Source organism: Vigna radiata, chromosome 7, assembly GCF_000741045.1.
Source record: "Vigna radiata var. radiata cultivar VC1973A chromosome 7, Vradiata_ver6, whole genome shotgun sequence".
Lineage (NCBI taxonomy): Eukaryota > Viridiplantae > Streptophyta > Magnoliopsida > Fabales > Fabaceae > Vigna > Vigna radiata.
Genome location: NC_028357.1, coordinates 26,939,139 through 26,963,019, shown reverse-complemented (window position 1 = coordinate 26,963,019; position 23,881 = coordinate 26,939,139). Strand labels below are relative to the sequence as shown.

Here is a 23,881-nt window from a genome sequence, read left to right as displayed (position 1 = left end):
AGACAGAAAATGTTGGAGTGAGAGAGATGGCAGAGGAAATGTTGAAGTGAGAGAGATGAAAGAGAAAGGGTTGAGAGAAATGAGGGAGGTGAGGATGGGTTTGGGGTTTCTTTTTTTTTTTTTTTAATTTTGAGAATGAAAATTATTTAAATATCCTTGACCTTAAAACTTAGAATCCATGATAAATGAGGATATTTTTGTCTACTATAATGCGGTACACATTATTAAAACGTATTAACTGAAAAACAGACATACGCGTGTTAACAAACCCCATATATATATATATATATTAGTAATGCATCCGTGTTTACTATATAATATAAATATGGTGTATGATTTGCCTACGCAGCCACACTAGCATATGGTTATGGGATCTAATAGCGTATGAAAGATATACTTCATGATTAAGAATTTATAAAATATTATGAAACAGTAAAAGCTAAGATTGTATTGATTCTCCAATTATTTGCATGTTAGTAAAAGAATATTAAAGCAACAGCAATTTCTTAAACAAATCAAAGCACAATATTTGAACGTATATCAAAAGGCACACCATCCACTTAAAAACCAGTGTATAGTTAAATAGTGGAGCCTCTTTGTTGCATTTGTGTTTTTCTTAGTTGCTATAATTGCAATTAAAAAAAGAGAAAGTATTGCCCACAATTTTTCTCGATATCATCACTAGCAAATAAAATACTAAAGTGCTATAATGTTATGTAAGAATATCAATAATTTCTTATCTAGAAAACGATAAAAAAAGCTACCACTCTTATTAGGGAGACATTAATTTGTCTATGTAAAATAAAATTTGTGAGAATTAGTGTAGGATTTAGTTTATATGATAAATTAAAAAAATTTACTTCAAAATTCATTCTCGTTTATCTCCAAATTCACTTAAATAAACAACAAAAAATATTATTTTCAAATCCACTCAATCACTCTCCCCTAATCACCTCCGATCATCCCTACTGAACACACCCTAAAAGAATTTATACTCATGATATAAAAGTTAGAAATATAAATAGAAGAAAACAAATAAATTAAGACGAGGAACTAGGAAGAGCAAGAAATTGGAAGGTGTTTTATGCTTTCCTTTTGGAATGAAGGAGGTGTGTTCTATTTATAGAGTTAGGAGAAAATGCAAAATGATTGTTGCTGATATAAATTGAATGTAGCATTGCAGAGCATTAATGAGAAAATAAAACTGTATACGTTAATGAGAAAATAAAATTTCTTGAAATAAATTCTTGTTTTACAACATAAAACACTTTTAATTTATGATTAAATCTAAAACACTTATATTATTTTTCTTTTATTCTTAATTTTAAAATTTATTTTTAAAGTTTGTTTTACTTCATTATATCATTACTTGACTTTTACTAAATTGATATTATTATTACAAATTTATATAAATTATTATTTTTTATTCATATTGATATTAGATAGAATGAGATGTGTATCTTTTTATCATTAAATATTATTAATATTATGTTTTTTACGTTATTTTATTTTATTTATTAAGTATAATTAAATTAATATTTAAAACAATACTAGAATATGTGTGGATTAATACGAGTATATGATGAAGATGTGACATTATATCCATTAAATATAAAGATAAGAACGAAGATAAACTTTTACAGTGAAAACAAAAATGAGATGCATATAAATATTTTATTTCACTTTAAACTACTCAAAGTAAATCTTAAATTTTATTTTCGTTATATTTATTTTTCAATCCAATTTTTAGGTAAAAATATAATAATAAACTGAAATATCATTCAAAACGTATTGTTAACAATATTATTATAATTATATTCAGTTTAATACAATGATTTTTTTTATAATTTTGTTTCGATTCTTTCTTTTAAAATATCCATTCCTATAGTCTTTAGTTTCAAATTTGAGTTAATGTTTTATTTGCAAACTATGTTTTCTTTTTTAATTCTGAGACACAATTTTAAATTGTTTTTATATTGATTAGATTCCTCTAAATGAAATTACAATATCCAATTAAGGTTGCTCTAAAATTCCTCAAGATTCCTCTACAATTATATAATTAGATTCTAAAACTATGGGTATTAGTTTCCCTTTTTATACACTATTTCTTTAGTGTCGCAATTCGAATCATGTTAGGACGACGAACTAAAATAAAACAAGTTTAAAAAAAGTTTTTGAAGTTGTCATTCTAGTTTATTCTAGAAAAATTATTTAAAATCATAAAATAAAACATAATTTACGAGAATTAAATCAGTTATGCATAAAGAATATATTACATCCAATTGCTTAAATGTGTGAACTTGATATAATTTTTAAAATGTTTAATTTTTCCCTACAATAACAATCTAAAAAAAAATAAAAAGATAATTTTGGATTTTTTATAACCCTACAGGAATTTATGTTATTCATGCGTATTCTGATTACAATAAGTAAAGATGTAGCTTGACCGTTGAAAGGCATTTCAGTGTATAAAAATAAGAGAAGGGATAGAAAGTAGTGAGTTGAATCCCGGACAAGAAAACATAATGAGTTCAGAAAAGTGTATAGATAGGAAGCACTATGTTCTGGTGCATGGGGCTTGCTATGGAGCTTGGGTTTGGTATAAGCTGAAGCCACGCTTGGAATCTGCAGGCCACAAGGTCTCCGTGCTGGACCTTGCAGCTTCTGGCACCAACATGCAGAAAATTGAAGATGTTCATACTTTCTCACAGTATTCTGAACCTTTGTTGCAGCTATTGGCCTCACTTCCCCCAAATGAGAAGGTCATTTTAGTAGGTCACAGTCTTGGAGGGCTTAACATCGCCCTTGCCATGGACAAGTTCCCAGAAAAGGTTGCCGTTGGTGTTTTCGTAACTGCTGTAATTCCAGACACTCAACACAACCCATCCTATGTCTTGGAAAAGGTTAGTTTCTCACCTTTCTTTGCAATAATTCATACATATTTTCTATCTTTTCATTTTGATAATGTTGTATTTGTTATTCAGATTCGACATGCTTCTAACTTGTATTAATTAACTCATTTAATCCGCCATTAAACCAACAGAATCGATTTTAATTAGGTCTGGTTAGGAGTCAAAACCCACTCTCTTCAATCATAATTTACTTTTACTCTTTCAAACTTGGCTTGTTTACTGCAGCACTTGTCACATCTCGCAGAAAAACTGCAATGTCTGACATTTCTTCTATCAACGACAACACTCCGTCATGCTCGCTATTCGAAACTAATTAAAAAGCATTATTTGAGAGTTCATGTGGGAAGAGGAAATTTATGGAAAGATTAATTTATTTTAAAATTTAAACAAATATTTATAGAAATAACTTGTAATTCAAAATATAATTTCATAAGGGTACTTCAAAAAATATTTTTAATCTTTTTACTTTTTAGTGCTCTTAATAGAGCTTTTGTTAGTTATTTTATTCACATCTTGCATTGCATATACAATTTCACTCTTTCTTTTCTAAACCGTTTCTACAAATAAGTAGGATTATTAGTTTTTGTTTAGAAGTTATGCATTTTTATACATTTTTAAACACAATTTTAGCTTTTTAAGAAGTTATACTTAAATTTACGATGTTTTTTTTTTTTTACTTTTATTTCTATAACTTTTAATTTAATTTATTTTATTTTATATACAATTTTTCATTTGATAATATGAGTGGAATAATAATACTGCATTGGATACCACTATGGAAATGAGAGGTATAATATTTTGAAATAGAAATGAGTGTAGAATTAGACAAAGTGGGGTGGGATATGAAAGCTGAAGGAATAATATACTCTGGTAGGGTTCCAGTGGGTGCACCAAAATAAATGTCACTCAACATATTAAAATAAATAAAGCATGGACACTCGGAACTAGACCAAATAATTACTTCCAAGTAATTAAATTTCAAGTATTTTACAAATTTGGATAATTTTAATTTAATTTTTTATTAAAAATATTTATTTATATTGATTTTATTAAGTGTCTAAAATTAATTTTATTTCTATTTTAAGTATTTTTACTGATTGATTCTTCTGTTGATAAGATAATGTGCTCGTTATTTTTCTTTTATAACTTTCTCAAATTCTGTAATCAATTTGTTTATGGAAAAGAGCAAGATTATTCATAGACCAAAAAATAGAAATAATGCCTATAGGATTAAATGTTTAATATTTAATCAAAAATATTTAAATTTATTGTATAATAGGGTCATTTTAAACTAAAATGATCAAAATGAGAAAATTAAAAACAAAAATCGTAGATATGGGACATGAGTAAGTTGTGTTTATATATAACACAAATTCATTATATTATGAGTAAGTTGTATTTGCATGATAATTTTAAACTTTTCAAAATGAAGTTATGTTGATTTCACATAATTTTTGTGTAAGAGGATAAATTTAGTGAGTCAAATACAATTTTAAGTACGCTTAATGCTGTTTTATTATTATTTTTTAATTTTAAATGAACATGATGGACACTATTTCAAGTCATACAAGTTAAAGTTGTACACGTGTCATATACACTAAAGTTATACACTTTCAACACGACTTTTTGCATGATTTTAATTTTCGTTTATAATGTCTTACAAGACACAGTTTTGTATAAAAAATGTAATTGATATTTTATTATTAATTGTTTATGTGAAAGTTAATATTGTATAATTATAAATAATATTTATTGAAAAGGTTTGTGATTAGAAATATTCATATGTTAGTTTTATTTATTTACATATTAATATTTGTTTGATTATTTTGAGATAGTAAGAAAAAAATGAAACTATAAATTTGACTAGAAGATAAAAAAAAAAGGAAAGTTAATAATGAAAATTGTTATTAAATTTTAACTTCGTTGTTACATTATAAAAAATAATTTATCTGTGAGATGTGTCACAAGGAGCTGAAGTGAATTTGTTGTTTTTGTCTTCTTGTTGCCATTTTCGTTATCGAGTCCTTGCAAACACATTATGGATTGATAATAATCATGAATGGTATGTGATTGGATGCAAATGGAGGGGTGAAGGTCGAAGTTTCAAACATATTTGTTAGATTAAAAAAATTATTTGGTTAATTAAGAAAAATATTGTATGTGTTCAGAGGTTGTTGGTATAGAGATTGAAAACACAGGTGATGATCCATGTATATACACATGAGAGTTTGTTGAAGATTAGATTGACCAAATTCCTGGTCATGAAATTGTTGACCATACAAATAACTGTAAATAGATAAAACCAGTAACAATGACAATCAAATTATAGCAAATTGTTACAATAAATAAAAACGGAAACATAATAATCATATAAAAAAAACTATGATTATGATAAAATTACTAAAATACTTCATATTTAAGTTTATCTAATAAAATTCTTCTATAAACTTAAATTTTCTATTATTTATTTTTTATCTCGACTTTTCATATATATTATCTCACATCAAGCTTATTATTCTAATTAGATTTAAGTTCTTTGTTTTTATTAATGAATGACTTCCCCATTACTTTAACCAACTTTCTAATTATGTTTGCCGACTATATTTTCATTATGGTCATCCTTTTCTTGACTTTGGTTGACTTGTCTCTAATATTTGTTTATTTGTTCTTTGTTCTGGCCATCTTCCTAATAATCTTGTTGCCACCACGGTTTATTGCACATTCAACCCTTTTATAATTTTCTTCATGACTATTCTTACACTCGTCATTCATCATTCTATTTCTAATATCACTGTTTTTGAAATTTGACTTGTCAATGGCTACTTCACTATGATGGTGGTTCTCTTTGCTAACAATTGTAGGCTTATGTTTCATATTGTTCTATGTCAACTCCCTCCATATTTAGTTCTCTATGCTGAGATTCTTCACTTTTTCTTGAGCATCCAATTGAGTTTCTCAAAACATTGTATCTCATCATCTTTTTCTTTTAGTTTCTTTTCCACAGTCTCATGTATCATTTTTACAAACATCTTCAATTGTCTCACTTGTTATTCCTCAAGCTCTAAGATTTTTTTCGTTCCTTATTCTTGCCATTTCCATCTCTAAGTTTGTCACCCTAATCTTCATGACCTTGAACATCTTTGTCGAGCTCTACATGACCTCCACCATCTTTGTCGAGCTTTGCACATCCTTAGCCATCTTTTTCGAGCTCTACACATCCCTTTTTAGGCTATCCACACTCTCTCCCAAGCTTTCAAGGCATACCATTAAGTTGGTCACGTTGTCCTTGCATTCTGTCGAGTTATGTAGTCGTTGAACCAAGCAAGTCGGGCTTTCTAATGGCTCTTCCTTCCTGCTTTCCTAGGCTCGTCGGGCTCTCCAACTACTCATCGTTCAAGCTCTTCATCGCAATCTCTTCTTCTTTTATGCTCTCTACTGAGCTCTCAAACAACTCAACTAAGCTTCCCATTTGCTCTACCAAGTCGACCTTGCTCTCCACCAGGCTTAGTACCTTGCTCTTTACACATTTTGCTGAGCTCTTCACCTACATCAAGCTCTACGCTTCCGAGCTCTCTACCAAAAATCTTGAGCTCTCCATGCTAATCAACAACATTGCCAAGCTTTGTGATGCACCATTCTTGTTGAGCTCTTCATTTGTCTATAGTTGGGTTAATCGGTGTTTGACCTCTAGCTCGACAGCTCGACCTTCAACCTCCAGCTCGATAGCTTAACCTTCAAGCTCTTCAATATCAAAAGAACTATTTCTTTGTCATCTTTCTCTAAAAGGTGATTTTTCTCATTCTCCTTCTTAGCTCGACAAAATTTTGCTGTGACCACCCTTGCCACAATTATAGCAACTCACTAATTTGCACTCATTTGTGTAATGTTTGTGCTTGCCACACTTAAAACACTTCACTCTTGACCGAATTCCTCGACCTTTCACTTGTCCTCAGTCACGTTAATTCTGTTGACCGATTTTATCTTCGCTGTCATGCTTAAAAACACCTCTTCCTTGTCCTCCAAGAGGTCGACCCTGAGTTTTCCGAGTTCCTCCGTTCACGTCAAGTTGTGCTTGTAGTGCTTGGTCGAGGGTCTCATTCTTCTTCATTCTCCTTTGTTCGTGGGCCCTAAGGGGCCTAGCAAGCTCTTCAACTTAGAGGACACAAGCAAGTCCTTGAACTCCTTTATGGCACCCACAATGCTCTTAAAATCATTAATGATCTCAAGATTTTATCCCTAACCATGTTGGCTGACATTGGTTCTCCATTCTTGCCGAGTTGGTTGACCACCTTCTCTACCTGAGTTATATACTTAGTCACCTTTCCTTGTCCTCCATCTTCAAGTTTTCAAACTCTCTTGTAAGAGTTTACAGTCAGACCTACCTAACACGATTGTTTTCTTTGTACACAATATCTAGAATTTCTCATGCTTCTTTTGAAGGTGTGAGTTTCATTATCTTCTTAAAGCCTGATTTGTCAACCTCTCTATATAATAAGTACAAAGTTGATTTTTCACTCATGTCTTTTTCAGCATGGCAATCTGGGCCATCGTTTTCTCTTCATGGTACTCACTCTCCATTACATCGCATATGTCTTGGAAGAAGAGCCTTTATAAAAAGACTCCAATTATCAAAATTGACTTTCTTTAGCAATTGTGGCATAGACATATTGTTTACTAGATTTTCCATCTCTCTCACTCTCTCATTTTCTCAAGCACTCAGGCATAATGTTTCAGTCTCGCTTTCTTTTCTTTTTTCTCTCAATCACTGTATAATTTGACTTTGTAATTCTATGTATTTCATTGATGGATATCATAGGCCTTAAATAGTCGTAGTGATAGGATAAGCTCCCCAAAGCTATATGACTCAAGCAAGGTGGAGATTTCCAAATGGATTGGTGGTTGCAGAAGCTTGATGGTGATAGGAATATTGTGGATATATGGTGGGTTTGATGTGGTGAGATGGTGGATCCTCATAAAAGCTATATGACTCATAAGGATAAAGGCTATAGTCGTGTTTGAAGAGCTCTCAAGACAGGTTTGGCCAACTCAAGAGGAAGGAGTGTTCTAGCCTTGGTGACCTAAGTTGAGTAGTATTTGAAAGCATAACAATGCTCAATTCAAAAGTGAATTCACATGGGGGAGATCCCTCCATTTATAGGCTTAAGGTGTCTCCAAATTGTAAAAGCAAAATCTTAAAAACTTCAACTTGGTTAGCTTAGAGACCAAGGTAAAAATCTTCTCCATTAGAAGGGAGATATGTGACCACTAACATAGGAGAATCCTCTCAATTCCTAGAATGACACATGACCACTACATATGGGAAATCCTCTTCATTGAGAGCATGACACATGGTCACTCTCTCCTAACTCATGTAGTTAACTCTAGAATATGGGTCTCTCTTAGGTCAGCATTGTGTGTTGACCTAAGTTGATCAAAACCCTACACTACTTGGCCTATTATATAAGGCCCAAAAAGGAAATCCTATAGTATTTGGCCCATGATACAAAGACAAAATAAACATAATCTACTAAGAACTAGTCCATGATGATATGAGTTTGGGTCCACCTTTCGCAAATGACTCTAACTATTCTTGAGTATGTTTGGCCATAGCTAGGGGTATGTTGCCATCCCCTTCCTCTTGAAAATGATTTATTCTCAAATATTCACGTTTCTTCATGACAAGACTTTTTTTTTATTATTGGTCAACTTGTATATTATTCCTCCAAGATCAAAGATCCGTCTACTGTAATCACCAAACAAAATTTCAATCAATTTTTGTTTCATAAACAAAATATGTCTCAGTAAAAGACTAGAAAGAGACCTTATATTAATTTTAAAAGACTCTATTTGAAAGTTTTAAAGGCTTACATCTTAATCTTAAAAGTGTTTTTATTCACTTTGAGTTAATTATAATCTAGGACACAACATTAACTTAAAGTATGATTTTAAAAACATTGGAGAGTTTAAAAAAATCATATATTGGACCATTTGATTTGTTATGTTAATGTACATGAATTATTAACATCACGAATTAATATGGATATGTAGTTCAGATTTTATTCATATTGGATTAGACCTTTTCAAAGAATAAATTAATTTGTTTTATTTTACTTTTCAATACATGAAATAAATTTATTGTATTTTTGGTGAAAAAACGTGTGCATAGTTTTAGTAATTATTTTTTTCGACTATGAATTTGTATATTTTATTATTAAATTTTAATAACAATTAATTATTTTAAAAAATAAATTAAAAATTTAAATATCATTATAATAACAATTTAATTATTTTGACACTGATATACAGAGTCAAATTAAATTAATGATTTGAATATGGATAGGAATGGAAAAAATATCAAAGTTATTAAATATGTATGGATAGAATTTATAGTGAATAATTAATATTTGTGAATATTTATTGTTTACATGTAACAGACAGTATGTATGTTAATATCCTTTTATAAACCGGTTAGATGATGTGAATATCATACCATTAGTTGGTATTTGTTATTCACAAAAAAAAATAATATTAAAATTTAATTTATATTTTATTAAATTAAATTTATTTTACATTTTATTAGAGTAATTTAATTTTTATTTAATTTTATATTTTTTGTAATTTTATTTTTATTTATTTAAAAAATTTATAAAATATTTTCTTTTAAATATTAGCGGTATTAGATATCCGCAAGTTTTTCAAAACTCAGATATTTTTGAAATGGATTAAATATGCTTTTAGTCCCTGAAGTTTTACTAATTTTTGGTTTTAGTCCCTGCATGAAACATTGATAGCATTTCATCCTCTAAGTATGATAATTCTTATTATTAGTCCCTACAAACAGACTCCGTTAGTGTAAACAGTGATGTGGCTAACGGCACAACCACGTAGTCTTCCACCTTCATTCACCATTGCTTGCCACGTTGACATTGGGATTTAAAAAATTTTCTTTGCACGTGTGTCTGAGATGAATTAGGGATCAATTAGGGTTAATTTAGGGCAAATTGGATTTTACGAATTGGGGAAAAGTTAGTTGTTTGAAAGAGTATTCGAACTCGACAGGTTCACTTGTTGCTGTTGTTGAGCATTGACCGATTTTCCAAAATACCCATCTCTCGAAACAAAATCAGAAAGATGCTGATGATGGTTTGTTTGTCTTAGCTCGAAAGATTGCAACCCAATACTCGAAGGGTTGGTTGAACTCAGAGAGAGTGAAAGACCTTGACTAGGCCTTTCGTTACCTTCACAAGGGAACACGCACCTTAAGGAAGAATCATCAAGCATTAGCCTGTTCTCTTGCCACGGGGCAGAATCATGGGCACCACCGACTATTAAATTTTCGCTACTTGTTTCAAAAATCCCTGATGTGAAGTCTTGCTTATTACTATACTCGTGCTGGTTATAAAAATTGCAGGAGGACTCGTTCATAGTTTTGGAAGAGGAAGGACCCGCGTGTTGACTTGCTTTTCCGCTGAAGAAACTTTTCCACATGACCCCGTTGCTTTCACTGTGTGGATGAAGATTCTTGGAAAACCCTATCATCTCCATGCCAGTANTGAGGTTGAACATCTCTGGGTCGGTCACAAAGCCTTGGATGTGGTTCACAAACCCTATCATGTCTTTCAAACAACTAACTTTTTCCCAATTCGTAAAATCCAATTTGCCCTAAATTAATCCTAATTGATCCCTAATTCATCTCAGACACACGTGCAAAGAAAATTTTTTAAATCCCAATGTCAATGTGGCAAGCAATGGTGAGTGAAGGTGGAAGACTACGTGGTTGTGCCGTTAGCCACATCACTGTTTACACTAACGGAGTCTGTTTGTAGGGACTAATAATAAGAATTATCATACTTAGAGGATGAAATGCTATCAATATTTCATGCATGGACTAAAACCAAAAATCAGTGAAACTTCAGGGACTAAAAGCATATTTAATCCTTTTGAAATTGATATCTGATGAATATCAAGACAACTAACCAATGATTTTTCTTTTTCGATAAGATAATAAATAGAGACCTAACCTATTATAATCCGGAAAAGTTTAAAATTCTTTTGGTTACCTTATCCTTATGTCATAAGTGTTTGTTTATATTATTATTTACGGCTAACGACATTTGTTCTCCCAGTTTACAACTTCAACAATAGTTAGAAGGTTTATAAAATCAAATTTCATTTAGTTTAAAATGAAATTTCATTTAGTTTCCCTCATTCAACATGTACTCCTAAACGAATGATCCAAGTCTAAATACATTATAGAAAAACTGAGAATTATTTATCATATAATATATTATTACATAAAAAAACCTATATCAAAATATCATTTTCCTAAATCAAATGTAAATAGATTGAGTGCACATTTACATGTTATAATTTATTTATTTTTTAAAAAAGTGAGAAATCTTAACTTATTATAGTAATTTTTGTTTTTTTGTTTAGTTGATTGAGAGTACCTTGGGAACGAATTGGTTGGACACTGAGTTCTTTAAGAGTGAAAATAAAACGACAATAGTGTTTGGTCCCAAATTCCTGTCCAAGAAACTGTACCAAGCTTCTTCCATTGAGGTAAGTAGATGTTAAAATCTTATTGTACAAACCAAGTGACATGGTTTTGTAATGGACAATGATATTTTAACAATTATTTTTTAACAACTTTTTGACAATAGGATACGTGTCACCATTCTATTGGTCTGTTTGAATCTATTTTAAAAAAATATTTGAAACGGACCAATCACAAATTGTCACACGTCAAAAAGTTGTTAAAAAAAAGTTGTTAAAAAGACTTTTTCCTTTTGTAATAGTGATTGGATTTTGCAGGATATAGAATTGGCGACGATCTTATTAAGACCAGGATCCCTCTTTATAGAAGACTTATCCCAACAGACCAACTTCTCTATGCAGGGATATGGCTCAGTTCCTCTTGTTTTTATTGTTTCCACTGAAGACAATGAAATTCCACTCAATTTTCAGCTCTGGATGATTCAAAATGCTGGAATTAATGTGGAGGTTCTAGAGATCAAAGCTGCAGACCACATGCTTATGATTAGCAAGCCACAAGAACTATCTCATTCTCTCTTGCATATAGCTACTAAATATGCATGAATTCATCCACCCTTTATTTCTTCTCTTTTCTTCAATCACTCAAACTTCTCAAATAAATTCTTCTTTTCTTTTCTTTATAGAATTCATGTTTCACACTCCATTATTAATCACTTTATTTCTTCTTTTAAAAATAATATCCAAACAAAGCCTTCCCAACATCTCAATGAAATGATGTTGAGCCCCACGTAGCACCACACAAATCTTATAAGAAAATTCATAAATACATAAATTATTTGCATTTATTGAATATTATTTTTCTTTACTTTTTATTCGTTTTTAAAAAAATGTAAAAATTTATTTATATATTTATATTATATATCAAATGACTGTAAAAGTATCTCATCTTATCTTTACTTAATCTTAAAAAAAGGTCCATGTTTTCCATACCCAGTAAACCCGAGTGAACTCCACCTGGTCAGATTTTTCATCAATGCAATACGATATGTTTTTAGCTTTCACCATCAATTATTAAATAACTGATATTCAAAACTCGTTTTTAACAGTCAATCATGGTCTATATAATATGTCTAATATATCTTTTCCATCATTCATATATTATCAGCTTTTTTTTTTCTTTCTTTTAAAATACACAGAAGATTTCATGTTAATAAATTGTGACTAATATTATAATATCGTATTTAATTTTTTAAAACTTTTATATAAGAAATGTATAAATTCTTTTATTTATATATTATTTATTTTACTTACTTTTATTTAATAAATTTTTCGACTCACTTTAAATAATACAAGAATGGGAAGAAAAACATTTGATTTGACTTAACAATAATTAATTGTTTGCCCGAAATAATGCCAGAATTGATAGAAAAGTGAAAATCATGAAAAAGAAACAATAATTGATTGTTTGTACTAAACAATACAGAAGAAAACAAAGTTGGTTATAAAGCAACAAGAATTAATTGTTTGTCGTGTGGAGTACAGGAATGGATTGAAAAGACAAAATAGAAAATGATAAAAATACAATAATTGATAGAAGAAGTGCATTATATGACCGTGGATTAGGCCAGAAATTAGACAGTTATTTGTCATTTGCGAAACGGTCCAACTTTTATAAGATTTTATCAACAATGATTAGTTTAATAAAGTAAGATTATTATTATTAATTAAGTGTAATTAGCTTGTTATCAATTTAAAGTTGATTTTGAAAATTATAAATACATATTGAGATAAAAAGATAAAAAGATAAATTATTATATTTAATATACATTAACAGTTATAATTGTCGAATAATCACTTACTTTGATATTAGAATATTTTTGCATATAATCTGAGAAGTTAACTAAACAAACATTTAAGAGGTAAAATAACAAAAACTAAGACTTAAATAATAAAACACACATTATATAATAAAATAGATAACCTCAACTTCATAATCAAAATAAGAAGCAATGTTGAGAAATACAAATAAGAGAAAAACTAACACTTTATCTGAAATGATAGAAGAATTAGGAGAGAAAAAAAGTTGAAAAGATAAAAAAGAAAATACAAAATTTATGAAGAAAGCGAAGTAGAAAAAATAATTAAGTTGGCATGGTTAGGTGATTAACAGAAAATGTAGAGATATGTAAGATATCATATAAATTCTCTCTTGTGTGAAGGAGACTTATTTTATCTACTATATTTGATACAATTTTTAATCTAAAATCTTAAAATTATGGTGAATTTTTACTTATATCGTGTTGTTGTTATAACTTTTTAAACAATCATACTTATATTTATTTGTTTGTGATTATGATGTTACTATTACGTTAGTCTGATAGTATTAATGAGTTTTTTTAGATAAGAAGTTCATTAAAAATATAAGTCTTTTCATGTCTGACATGGGTTTTACTGCACATAAAATATTTAAATATTACTTTTAATCTAAAATATTAAAATAATAAATTTATGAGTCTTTCATTTTTTTTATATGTATAATTTTAATATTTTTATCTTATGTAAAATTTAAACTCACTTAAATTATTTCTAATAATAATATTTTCTCTCTCTATATTGTTTATAAACACAAGCAAACACATGAAAATAGTTTATAGAATCAAATCAAAGCAAAACGAGCAGCAATACCCGACGATTGAAACGAGTTTAAAAAAAAACAAAATATACCCAAGCAGAAGCTACAAAAAATAGTTTAAATTATTCATCCGGTTAAATTACTCAAATTAGTCATTACTCTATCAGTAACAATAATAATGTAGTATTAGATAGTAATCCATTTTGTATCTTTTTTATTTTTAAATTATGTTTTGAGTTTAACCAGATTTTAAATTAATTATATATTTTTATTATAGGAAAGTTTTCCTTTTACAGGTGAGGACAAATCAGTCTTGTATTGATGTATAGGGACAATCAATATTTCCTGGAAATTGTGGAGACGTTACAAGTGGTATCGCTTTATATGATTTCACTTTTCAAGAGAGAATGAGAGCGCGGATTTGCTGGATGAAGCGTGTTCACTTTAAGGTAAATGCGACCATGGAAAGGCGATGATTTGCGGGATGGATGTATTTTTCGTCACCCGTTGAACTGAAGAGATTTGCAAAGATTTACATATAATTACTGATTTATCCTTTCTACATTTTATAATTCCAACTCCTGGCTGATTCTTGAAGATGGAGACCAGTTTGAAGCATCTGAAGAGGAAGAACTCAAGATGTGTTCGGTTAATTTGACTGTGTATTCGGTTACCTTGTAGCAGTATCTGGTTCTAGAAGGTGAAGAATTTCTGAAGATGAGCACCCTCCCGACCACTGTGGAGTCAGCATCCAGGAGTTCCATGAGTGGGTCGTCCATCATCACCACCCCACCGAACAACGTCGAGGACTTGTCCGTGGTAGGTGCTGTCGCGATCTGCACTGCGATCTGATTGCGGCCGCCAACAACGTTCTGGAAGAAGAAGTGGAGGTGGCTGAGCTTACGGCTGGTGGAGGCCTAAGGAGGAAGCAGATCTGAAATGTTGAAGGGAGAGCACAACAAATCTCAAAAGTTGAAGAGAGAGCACGTTGAAATGATGTGTCTGTTCCTCCAAATGACCTGTGGAAGAAAGAAAAAGCTTTTTTTTTTTCTTTTTAATCTTTTCTTTTATTTTTCAATATCAATGATGATTATTATTCTTATATTGTAATAGATTATTATAACTTACTAATTGTATTTTATGTATTAAATTGTCTCTAAATTATTTTTTAATATATAAATATTTAAGAGCATTTAATATTATCTTAAAAACTAATTAAGACTGTTTGATAATATTTAATGGACTCTTAAATTTAAATTTTTATAATTAAATAGTTAATGATAATAATAATAATTATTATTATAAATAATAGGGTTAAATATGTTTTTAGTCCCTATACTTTGGGGTTGGGGCGGCGATTTTGGTTTTAGTCTCTCTTTCAAACGAAGGTACAATTTAGTCCTTCAACTTTAGAAAACTCTGGTTTTAGTCCTTTTTACCAAATTTTTTTAACTTTATTTGCTGTTTCAAACGGCAAATAAAGTTTAAAAAAATTTGGTAAAGAGGACTAAAACCAGAGTTTTATAAAGTTAAAGGACTAAATTGTACCTTAGTTTGAAAGATGGACTAAAACCAAAATCACTCCAAAGTATAGGGACTAAAAACATATTTAACCCTAAATAATAATTTAGTGTCTTAGTGTCTTAGTTTTAAGAGTAATTAAATGAAAAAGAGTAGTTAAATGAGAAGATTAGCTTCCAAAGGCCAGCGACCATTAACACTAAACATAGATTGACATATAAATTAATTTTATTTTAATAATTATATTAAAATTTTTACTCTTTATAAATATTTTTATAATTAAATATAATATTAACAAATATCATTTTATATTATTTTAATAACTAGGAGTATTTTGGTAATTTTTAATTTCTACTAATTAAACAAATTTTTTAAATCTATCACATCAATCAAATCTTACACTAATTTTCACAAACTTTACTTCCATATCCACTCTCAATTACCCACAGATCCACTAAAAAAAACAAAAAAAAAATTATTCTCAAATCCCCTCAAATTCATTCAATTACTCTCCCCCAAATCATCTCCCACAAATCATCTCAACCGAACACAGCATTAGAGATAGTATAAATATGAGAAATAAATTAAAAGAATTGATTTAACTATTCATATTAATAACTGCATTTGTATTTTTTTAATAGCTTAATTCACAAGAAGTCAATGTTTATAATTAGATTTTAAATAAAAAAATGTTATTTTTATGATTAACGAATTCAAATTTTTCGAATTTATTAAAATTAAATTATTTATTAAATGAACAACTCGTAATTAACGAAACCAAATCAGGTGACGTTTTGCCAGTATTTAATGTTGTCGTGATGTGGCATGTGATTCACTTCTTAGTTTCAATTATTTGTTTGATTTCATCGCCAACAACGAAGAATCTGCTAGGACTTTTCCACGGTCAAGGTTTAATGTCTTAATTAATAGGTCCCAATTTTTGTCGTCCTTTTCTTTTTCGGCGTCTCAATCAAGTTTTTATTTTCTTAAAATTGAATCAAATAGAATCTTTCCTTCAAATTAAGATGACGTCATTAAAAAGGGTAGGTTGACTGTGTAGTTTCTTATCATATGACATTGAAAATGTTACTGAATTGTATTTTTTTAATTTTCAAATTAAAAATGAAGTATATTTTGTATATTTCATTTTTCAATTCAAGAATAAAAAAATACAATTCAGTCACGTTTTTAATGCCACTTAAAAAAACTACACTGTCAACATACCCTTCCTAATGACGTCATTTCAATTTGACGGAAAGGTCTTATATGATTCAATTTTACAAAAATAAGGACTCAATTGAGACGCCAAAAAAAAAGAGACTTATTTAAAATTCTGTACGAAAATAAGGACCTGTTGAGATATTAAACCGTGAAATAAATTATGAACAGTCTAAAAAGTACTAGGCGGTGCAGTCTTCGAAAATCATACGAAAGATAACAGTGGTATATAAGTTTGCAACTTTCTCGTTCACAGTAGAGAATCAGCAAATTTTTCTTAAAGTATTTATTGACAAAAAGTTATGAGTTGAAAATAATTTATAAGTACAGTAATGTATCTTCAAATTATAAGTTAACTATTACTACGTTTTGTATTTAATTGTTATAGTTTTTTTTTTATAAAAGATTTAACTTTAACTTATTTATTTAATATAAATGATAACTTTATGTTTATTTAGGTTATTTAATTTTATTATGAAATATAAACTTATGTTATGACGTAGAATAAATATGTAAAATATTAAAAAAAATTGTTATAATATTTATATAAAGATTTTTCTGTCATGATTTTGTCTAGTAGATTTGTAAGCCAATTGTTATATAGAGCAGACTAACAAAAAATAATGAGCCAATATAATTTGTCTTTAAATATTCACATAAAATTGAAATATATATATATATATATATATATATATATATATATTCGAATATAACTTTCTTATTTTAGATATACTCATTTAAATTATTATTAAAATATAATTTATATCTGTTTCTTATTATTTAAAAACAATAGAGTATAAAAAGATTAATTTGTGTTTTAATAATATATAAAGACTTATTTGAAACGGATGATAAACGTGGAAAACGAAAATCACTTTCAATAATTTAGTAATATTTGAAGACAGACTAACTTCAAAAAAGTCTACATTTTATCATTCAATTATATCGACAATAATAAAAAACTGTAAAGCCCATAAAAATATTCATTTTAATAAAATAATAAAATGTAGTAATTTTTTCTCTTAAATATTACTATTAATAGTAATAATTTTAAGGGTAGAAAATATGATTAAGTTATGTGGTAAGTTAAATAAAAATTTATAATAGTTTAGATGGCAAATACCTTGTACCATTTAGACATGGGTTCAAACCTAGTAGGATACGTTTCTTTAAAATATGTTTTTATAAATAAATTATTGATATATGATTCCATATATATTTTCCACTTTGACCATTCAAAATTTTAAATTAAGGTATGTAAATAAAGAAATGAATTTCGTAATCTTGAGTAAGTTAACCATTTATTTTTGTCACAAAAGTTATTTCAGTAAAATTTTAATTCCCATTTAATTTACCATTAGATTAAACTAAAATTTTTATATATGATTCCTAGAACATCTTTGAGTAAGTGCAGTAAAAATATTAATTCACGTTTTGTTTACCATTAGATTGACCTGATATATGATTTATAAGACATATAAAATCATTTTGATCGCTCAGATTCTTAATCGGATGGTTGTGCTTAGAGTAATTAATTTTGCATTTTGGTTAAATCGGAAAATCACTTAAATTTTGTTTTTAAGTTACTTCAGTAAAACTTCAATTTCAACTTAGTTAACCGTTAAATTAATCTAAAATTTTAACATATAGTTCAGAAGACATATCTATTCACCTTGGCCACTCGTATTTGAAATTGAATGTATATATATATAGAAACTAATTTTGGATTTATTAGATAATTTAGTCCTACTTTAAATTCTGTTTTTGAGTCAGCTAGTTAAAATTAAGATTCCCACTCATTATCTATTGGGTCGAACTAAAATTTTACAATAAGTTCTAAACATGTTATTATTTATTTTGATCAGCCAGATCTTTAATTAGATGTTGTAATGAGAATAACCAACCCATATAATACTATAATTGGTTAAATTGTTAATAAATGTTTGATCATATATGATGAAATTTTGAGTAATTGTATTTATTGATTTGTATGTCTTATTATATCATTGACTTAAACATTATTCTATGTTAAGCTACGAACATGATTTTGGATAAAAAAATGCATTGCATGATGAATGAGTTGTTGAATATGAATATGATGTGAGATTTGTCAAAGGTCTCATGGTGAGACTCTATGGTTGTAATTAATTAGTGTACAGGTTGATGTTGAGGTCCTATTGTTGGAGGTTATCATGATACTCTCATAACCATTTAGTCTTGAGTAGAGAATGATGAGTTATGTGGTGAGAGGGGCAGGATGTCCTAGTCTATGTATCGATTTTGGACATAAGTGTTAACGGACTAACCTTGTGGGTGGCATGAAGTGTTGTATCGGAAATATATTTGTAAAGAGCACTCGAGGCCACCACAAGTGCATAACCTCCCGTGATCGCGCGTCAACGTTTCATCTGAATGAGTGTGTCTGGTATGATTATGTATAATGAGATGGTTGCGTCTAGCATGATTATTGTAAGATGTTATGATGATTATTTGTATGGTGTGATGAATAAGTTTAATATAATTATTGCATGATAATATGTTATTGTTATGTGTAGTAATATAATTATGCATGTTGGATGAATTACTGTCATATACTAGCTCACCCTACTTGTTTGTGTTTGTGTTTTTTTTTATGATGATCTTATAACATGTTTGGTACAGGTGAGTAGATGAGATAATGTCCTCCTACCCTATCCCAGTGAAAAGAGAGACAAAATAATAAATGAGAAGAGTTTGAATTATAATTATGAGTGTTATAATTGAAATTTAATTTGGAAATTACATAAGCTAAAAATTTAAGCGTGTCCTTAAATTAATTTATTTAAGATGAATGGTAACTTATTCAATAATAATTTAAAGACAAAATACTCTTATCAGATAGGTAACAATGTATTTGAATTTATGATTTGTTTGGATTGGAAAAGGAGAGGGAAAAGGAAAAAAAAAAGGAGGGAAAGTATAATTATTTGAATGGAGGAAAAAATATATAATGTCACACCCCATTTAATACCCCTCTTTAGTGGGGTACACTTGTCAAAACCCTTCCAAATTCCCCATCGCAGTGGCAGACAAAGCCTGTTATTGCATTTAATTCCCCGCCCTCGGTAGACGTGTGGCTGCAAGGGGAATGTGGTTTTCCAGATAGTGGAAGCCATGTGGTAGAAAGGGAGTGGACCGAACGTCCATTTTGGCGGCCATATTTAAAGTGAGATTTTAAACTTGACACCACTTTCTGCATTGCAACATTTCTTCTTCCTCAAATTAATTTATTTAAGATGAATGGTAACTTATTCAATAAATTTAAAGACAAAAGACTCTTATCAGATAGGTAACAAGTGTATTTGAATTTATGATTTGTTTGGATTGGAAAAGGAAAAAAAAAAAGGGGAAAGTATAACTATTTGAATGGAGGAAAAAATATATAATGTCACACCCCATTTAATACCCCTCTTTAGTGGGGTACACTTGTCAAGACCCTTCCAAATTCCCCATGGCAGTGGCAGACAAAGCCTGTTATTGCATTTAATTCCCCGCCCTCGGTAGACGTGTGGTTGCAAAAGGGAATGTGGTTTTCCAGATAGTGGAAGCCATGTGGTAGAAAGGGAGTGGACCGAACGTCCATTTTGGCGACCATATTTAAAGTGAGATTTTAAACTTGGCACCATTTTCTGCATTGCAACCTTCCTTCTTCCTCAAGTTCATTTTCCAGAATCCACCATTTTCTCCTCCTTCTCTCTAGACCTTCCAACTTCTCTCTAGAATTCTAACCTCTTCTCCTCCTCCGATCATACTTCTCCTTTCAAATTAGTTACTCCCGGCGTCAAGACCTTCAATTTGCACCGATCATAATTCCATTCTGAACCGGTAAGTATTCTGACTCTTGAAGCCTTCTCATTCTTGCATGCATGCCCACTTTAAGTTGCATGTAATTGTTAAAGTCATTTCTCTGAACATGTTATCTTGTAATTAGACTCTGGACTTTGGAAAACCTTAGAAGTAGTTGTTGCCCAAGAATTAGAAGCCTAGATGGAATTAGAGGTAAGGGAAGCTTATGATATTTAATTATGATTTCTTAGTATGATTGGATGTATGATTTAATGCATGTATGTTTGATGATTTCAATGGTATGATTAAATGTTGTATGTTGCTGTATGAATTGTTAGATATTGGTTAGGAACTTAGAGTAGATGTAGTAAACTTAGAGAATTCTGGAATCTGTGATCGAAGGTCATTAGGACCGTTCGGTCATCCCCTAAACCGTTCGGTCTTGACCGATCGGTCTTGTGATGCTCATGTTGTTGGTTATATTTTTGCATGAATCTGTTATTTAATAAGTCAAGGGAGCCTTTCCCTCTCGGTTTTAGTATATAACATACATTTAAGAACGCTCGGTCATAAACTGAGTCTTCAGTCATTCAAGTGTCCGGTCTTAGAATGACACTTAACCTATGAAGCATTCAATTTCCTGTTAATATTAATCACCTATTTAAGAACGTTCGGTCTTATACTGAATGTTCATTAACTTAAAGTACTCGGTCTTATGATAACTCTTGAATAAGCGTTCGGTCATACACTGAGCGTTCGGTTTCATATTGATAATGTTATTGAAAGTACTCGGTTGATGATAATTACTTTTCCTTAGAAGAGCGTTCGGTCTTAAGAATGTTCGATTTTCAGAGTGTTCGGTTTTGGGAATGCTTGGTCATAGACTAGCCTTCCAGTTATTGAAGTGTTTGGTCTTATGATAACTCTTCCCCTTTGAATAACATTCGTTCATCTTCACAAATCCTTTATCAGTTTTCTCTGTGTTAGACCGTTCGATCAAGTATTGTTGATACTCCATTCTCCCTTTAGTGTTAGACCGTTCGGTTATCCTTTTCATCTTGTCTATTCTTCTGAATGTGATGGTATGAGCTGTTCTAAATTGGGTGAATTTGGTTAAGTAAGGGAATTCTGTTGGAGGAATGTCTCATGATTGTTCATGGTTGGTAAAGTATGAACATGGTCAGACTCTGCTGTCGTCCTGATCCTGATATTCCGTGATGACGCTTTCTCACGTAGAGGAAGGTTATTCATGCATGGGAATGACAGGAGGTCCGCGGTCATAAGACCAGATGATCGTTGTAGGACTAACCTCGGGTGGCAGCTGATGAGTTATGCCAGCTACTACACCACACCGGGTGCTAGGGACGTCGAGCTACATGGTTCATATAGTGCGGACAATGTCTAAGTGGTCAGTTTTGATAGTTAAACGTTCGATTTATATAGATATGAATGTATTGATGCGGTTTGCATGTTTATATGTATGTCGGAAATGATTAACTAAATTTACATAAGCTTACCCTTATCTATTCTGTCTTTGCCTATGTTACCGTTCGGTATTTGGCCATTCAGTTTGTTTTCTTCATTGCGATGATCCTTTGGGTGTGAACAGAAGGCGTTGTGGAAGGTACTCTAGAGGACGTCCTGCAGATTGATCAGCCCGTAGATGTTATACCTGAGAGCAGTGCAGGATCGTCCGGTCCTTAGTTTAGGTTTTTAATTATTATCTTATGTATATAGCCGTTCGGCTTAATGTTTTTGTAAAACCATTCGGCTTAGTATATTATATACCGTTCGGTCCTATGGAACCCTTGACCGTTCGGTCTCTTTTGTGTGTACATTCAACTCTTGTAAAAAGTTTTAATTTTATATAATATTTCATATTTTTTCCCATCCATCTGTATGCTTATTCACTACTGTTCTCTTTTATTATTTATGTTAACTCCTAGAATAAATTATAGTTTTTGTTATATATTTTTTGGGATATGACATATAAAGTGAAAGAAAATAAACAGAAATGTTAAAGTTGATATAATTGGTGTAAAAAAATATTTTTGTATATTAATATATGTTTGAAAACTAAGTAATAAATAAAATTTTAAAAATATTTTGGTGCAACTAAAATAATTTTTAAAATATAAATATTTAAAATATCGTAATATGCAGATAAAATATAAATAACTTTAATAATCATTTAAAAAATAACTGAAATATATGCAATCGAATATATTAAATATCACAATTAAAATATAAATACATGTAATAGTTATTTTAAAAAATTTAAATGTATTTATTTAAATATAACAAATATTATAATTGAAATATAAAAAGAATGTAATAATTATTTGAGAAATGATAATTAGTTGAGATATGATTTAAAATATTTAATATTAATTTTATAAGGTACAACAATTTCCCTTTTAACAATTATCTTACTAGAAATTAAATTTGTTACTTTCACTTTATTACTAATTATTGGATTGAATATTTACTACTAGATTAAAAACTAATTCATAATAAAGACACCATTTTTATTTATTTATTTAAAAGCAGCTAAAACATAACTATTTGATGGTATTTGACTTACCTAATCTTCCTCAAGAGATAATAGATGTCATTCGGCCATTGTAAAAGAGATTTTAAGTTTTAGGTTAAAATAAAAAATTATTTTTATATTTTTATAAATAAAAGTTATGATTTTAATTTCTTTTTATAATTTAACTTACTCAAAAAAGAATCACAAGACAAAACCAAATAATTAAACGCAAATCTTACAAACATTGAGAATATGAACATTTCCTTTGCTTTCAAATTTTATTGGCCTCCAATATTATGGGACCACTGGACTCATCGAAGTGGCTTCCATGATTATGGAAGCCGTCATTATTCGCACAGTTGCAACTCTTTTTCTTGGGCAAAAATAACTGATCTGTACTGTACAGTAGTTAACTGTACTATATTGTACTAAAAATAACTGATTTATTTCTAGTAACAGTTCAGTATACTATTTTATGGTTCAGTTTTTAAAAACTGAATAGATAACAGTTACGGTTCAATTAACTGTGAGAATTGTATCTACTCTTACATCTCTCTCATTTCAGTTCAATTGTTTCATCTTGTCAAGAAAACNTTATTTAATAATAAAATATTAATAAAAATAACTGTTCACATAAAAAAATAATAATTAATTTTTTAAAACAACTTTTTTATCGCAAAATTTATATTTTTATCAATAAAAATAAAAAATGTAATTTATATTTTTATATTTTTTAAGTTATAT

The 23,881-nt window shown here is 29.5% G+C and overlaps 1 protein-coding gene across 1 annotated transcript; it reads left to right on the top strand.

The window, feature by feature from the left end:
* The first annotated feature begins 2,457 nt into the window (after positions 1 to 2,457).
* LOC106766843 (salicylic acid-binding protein 2) lies at positions 2,458 to 12,093 on the top strand. The gene is made up of 3 exons (XM_014651609.2): positions 2,458 to 2,903; positions 11,349 to 11,474; positions 11,727 to 12,093. The coding sequence occupies exons 1-3, from the start codon at positions 2,526 to 2,528 to the stop codon at positions 12,009 to 12,011; spliced, it is 789 nt and encodes a 262-aa protein (XP_014507095.1). The 5' UTR covers positions 2,458 to 2,525; the 3' UTR covers positions 12,012 to 12,093.
* The last annotated feature ends 11,788 nt before the right edge of the window (positions 12,094 to 23,881 follow it).

Coding starts and splice junctions, on each gene's coding strand:
- LOC106766843 (XM_014651609.2), top strand. CDS start 2,526: ATGAGTTCAGAAAAGTGTATAGATAGGAAGCACTATGTTCTGGTGCAT. Junction 2,904..11,348: donor CATCCTATGTCTTGGAAAAG/GTTAGTTTCTCA, acceptor TTTTTTGTTTAG/TTGATTGAGAGTACCTTGGG. Junction 11,475..11,726: donor ACCAAGCTTCTTCCATTGAG/GTAAGTAGATGT, acceptor TGGATTTTGCAG/GATATAGAATTGGCGACGAT.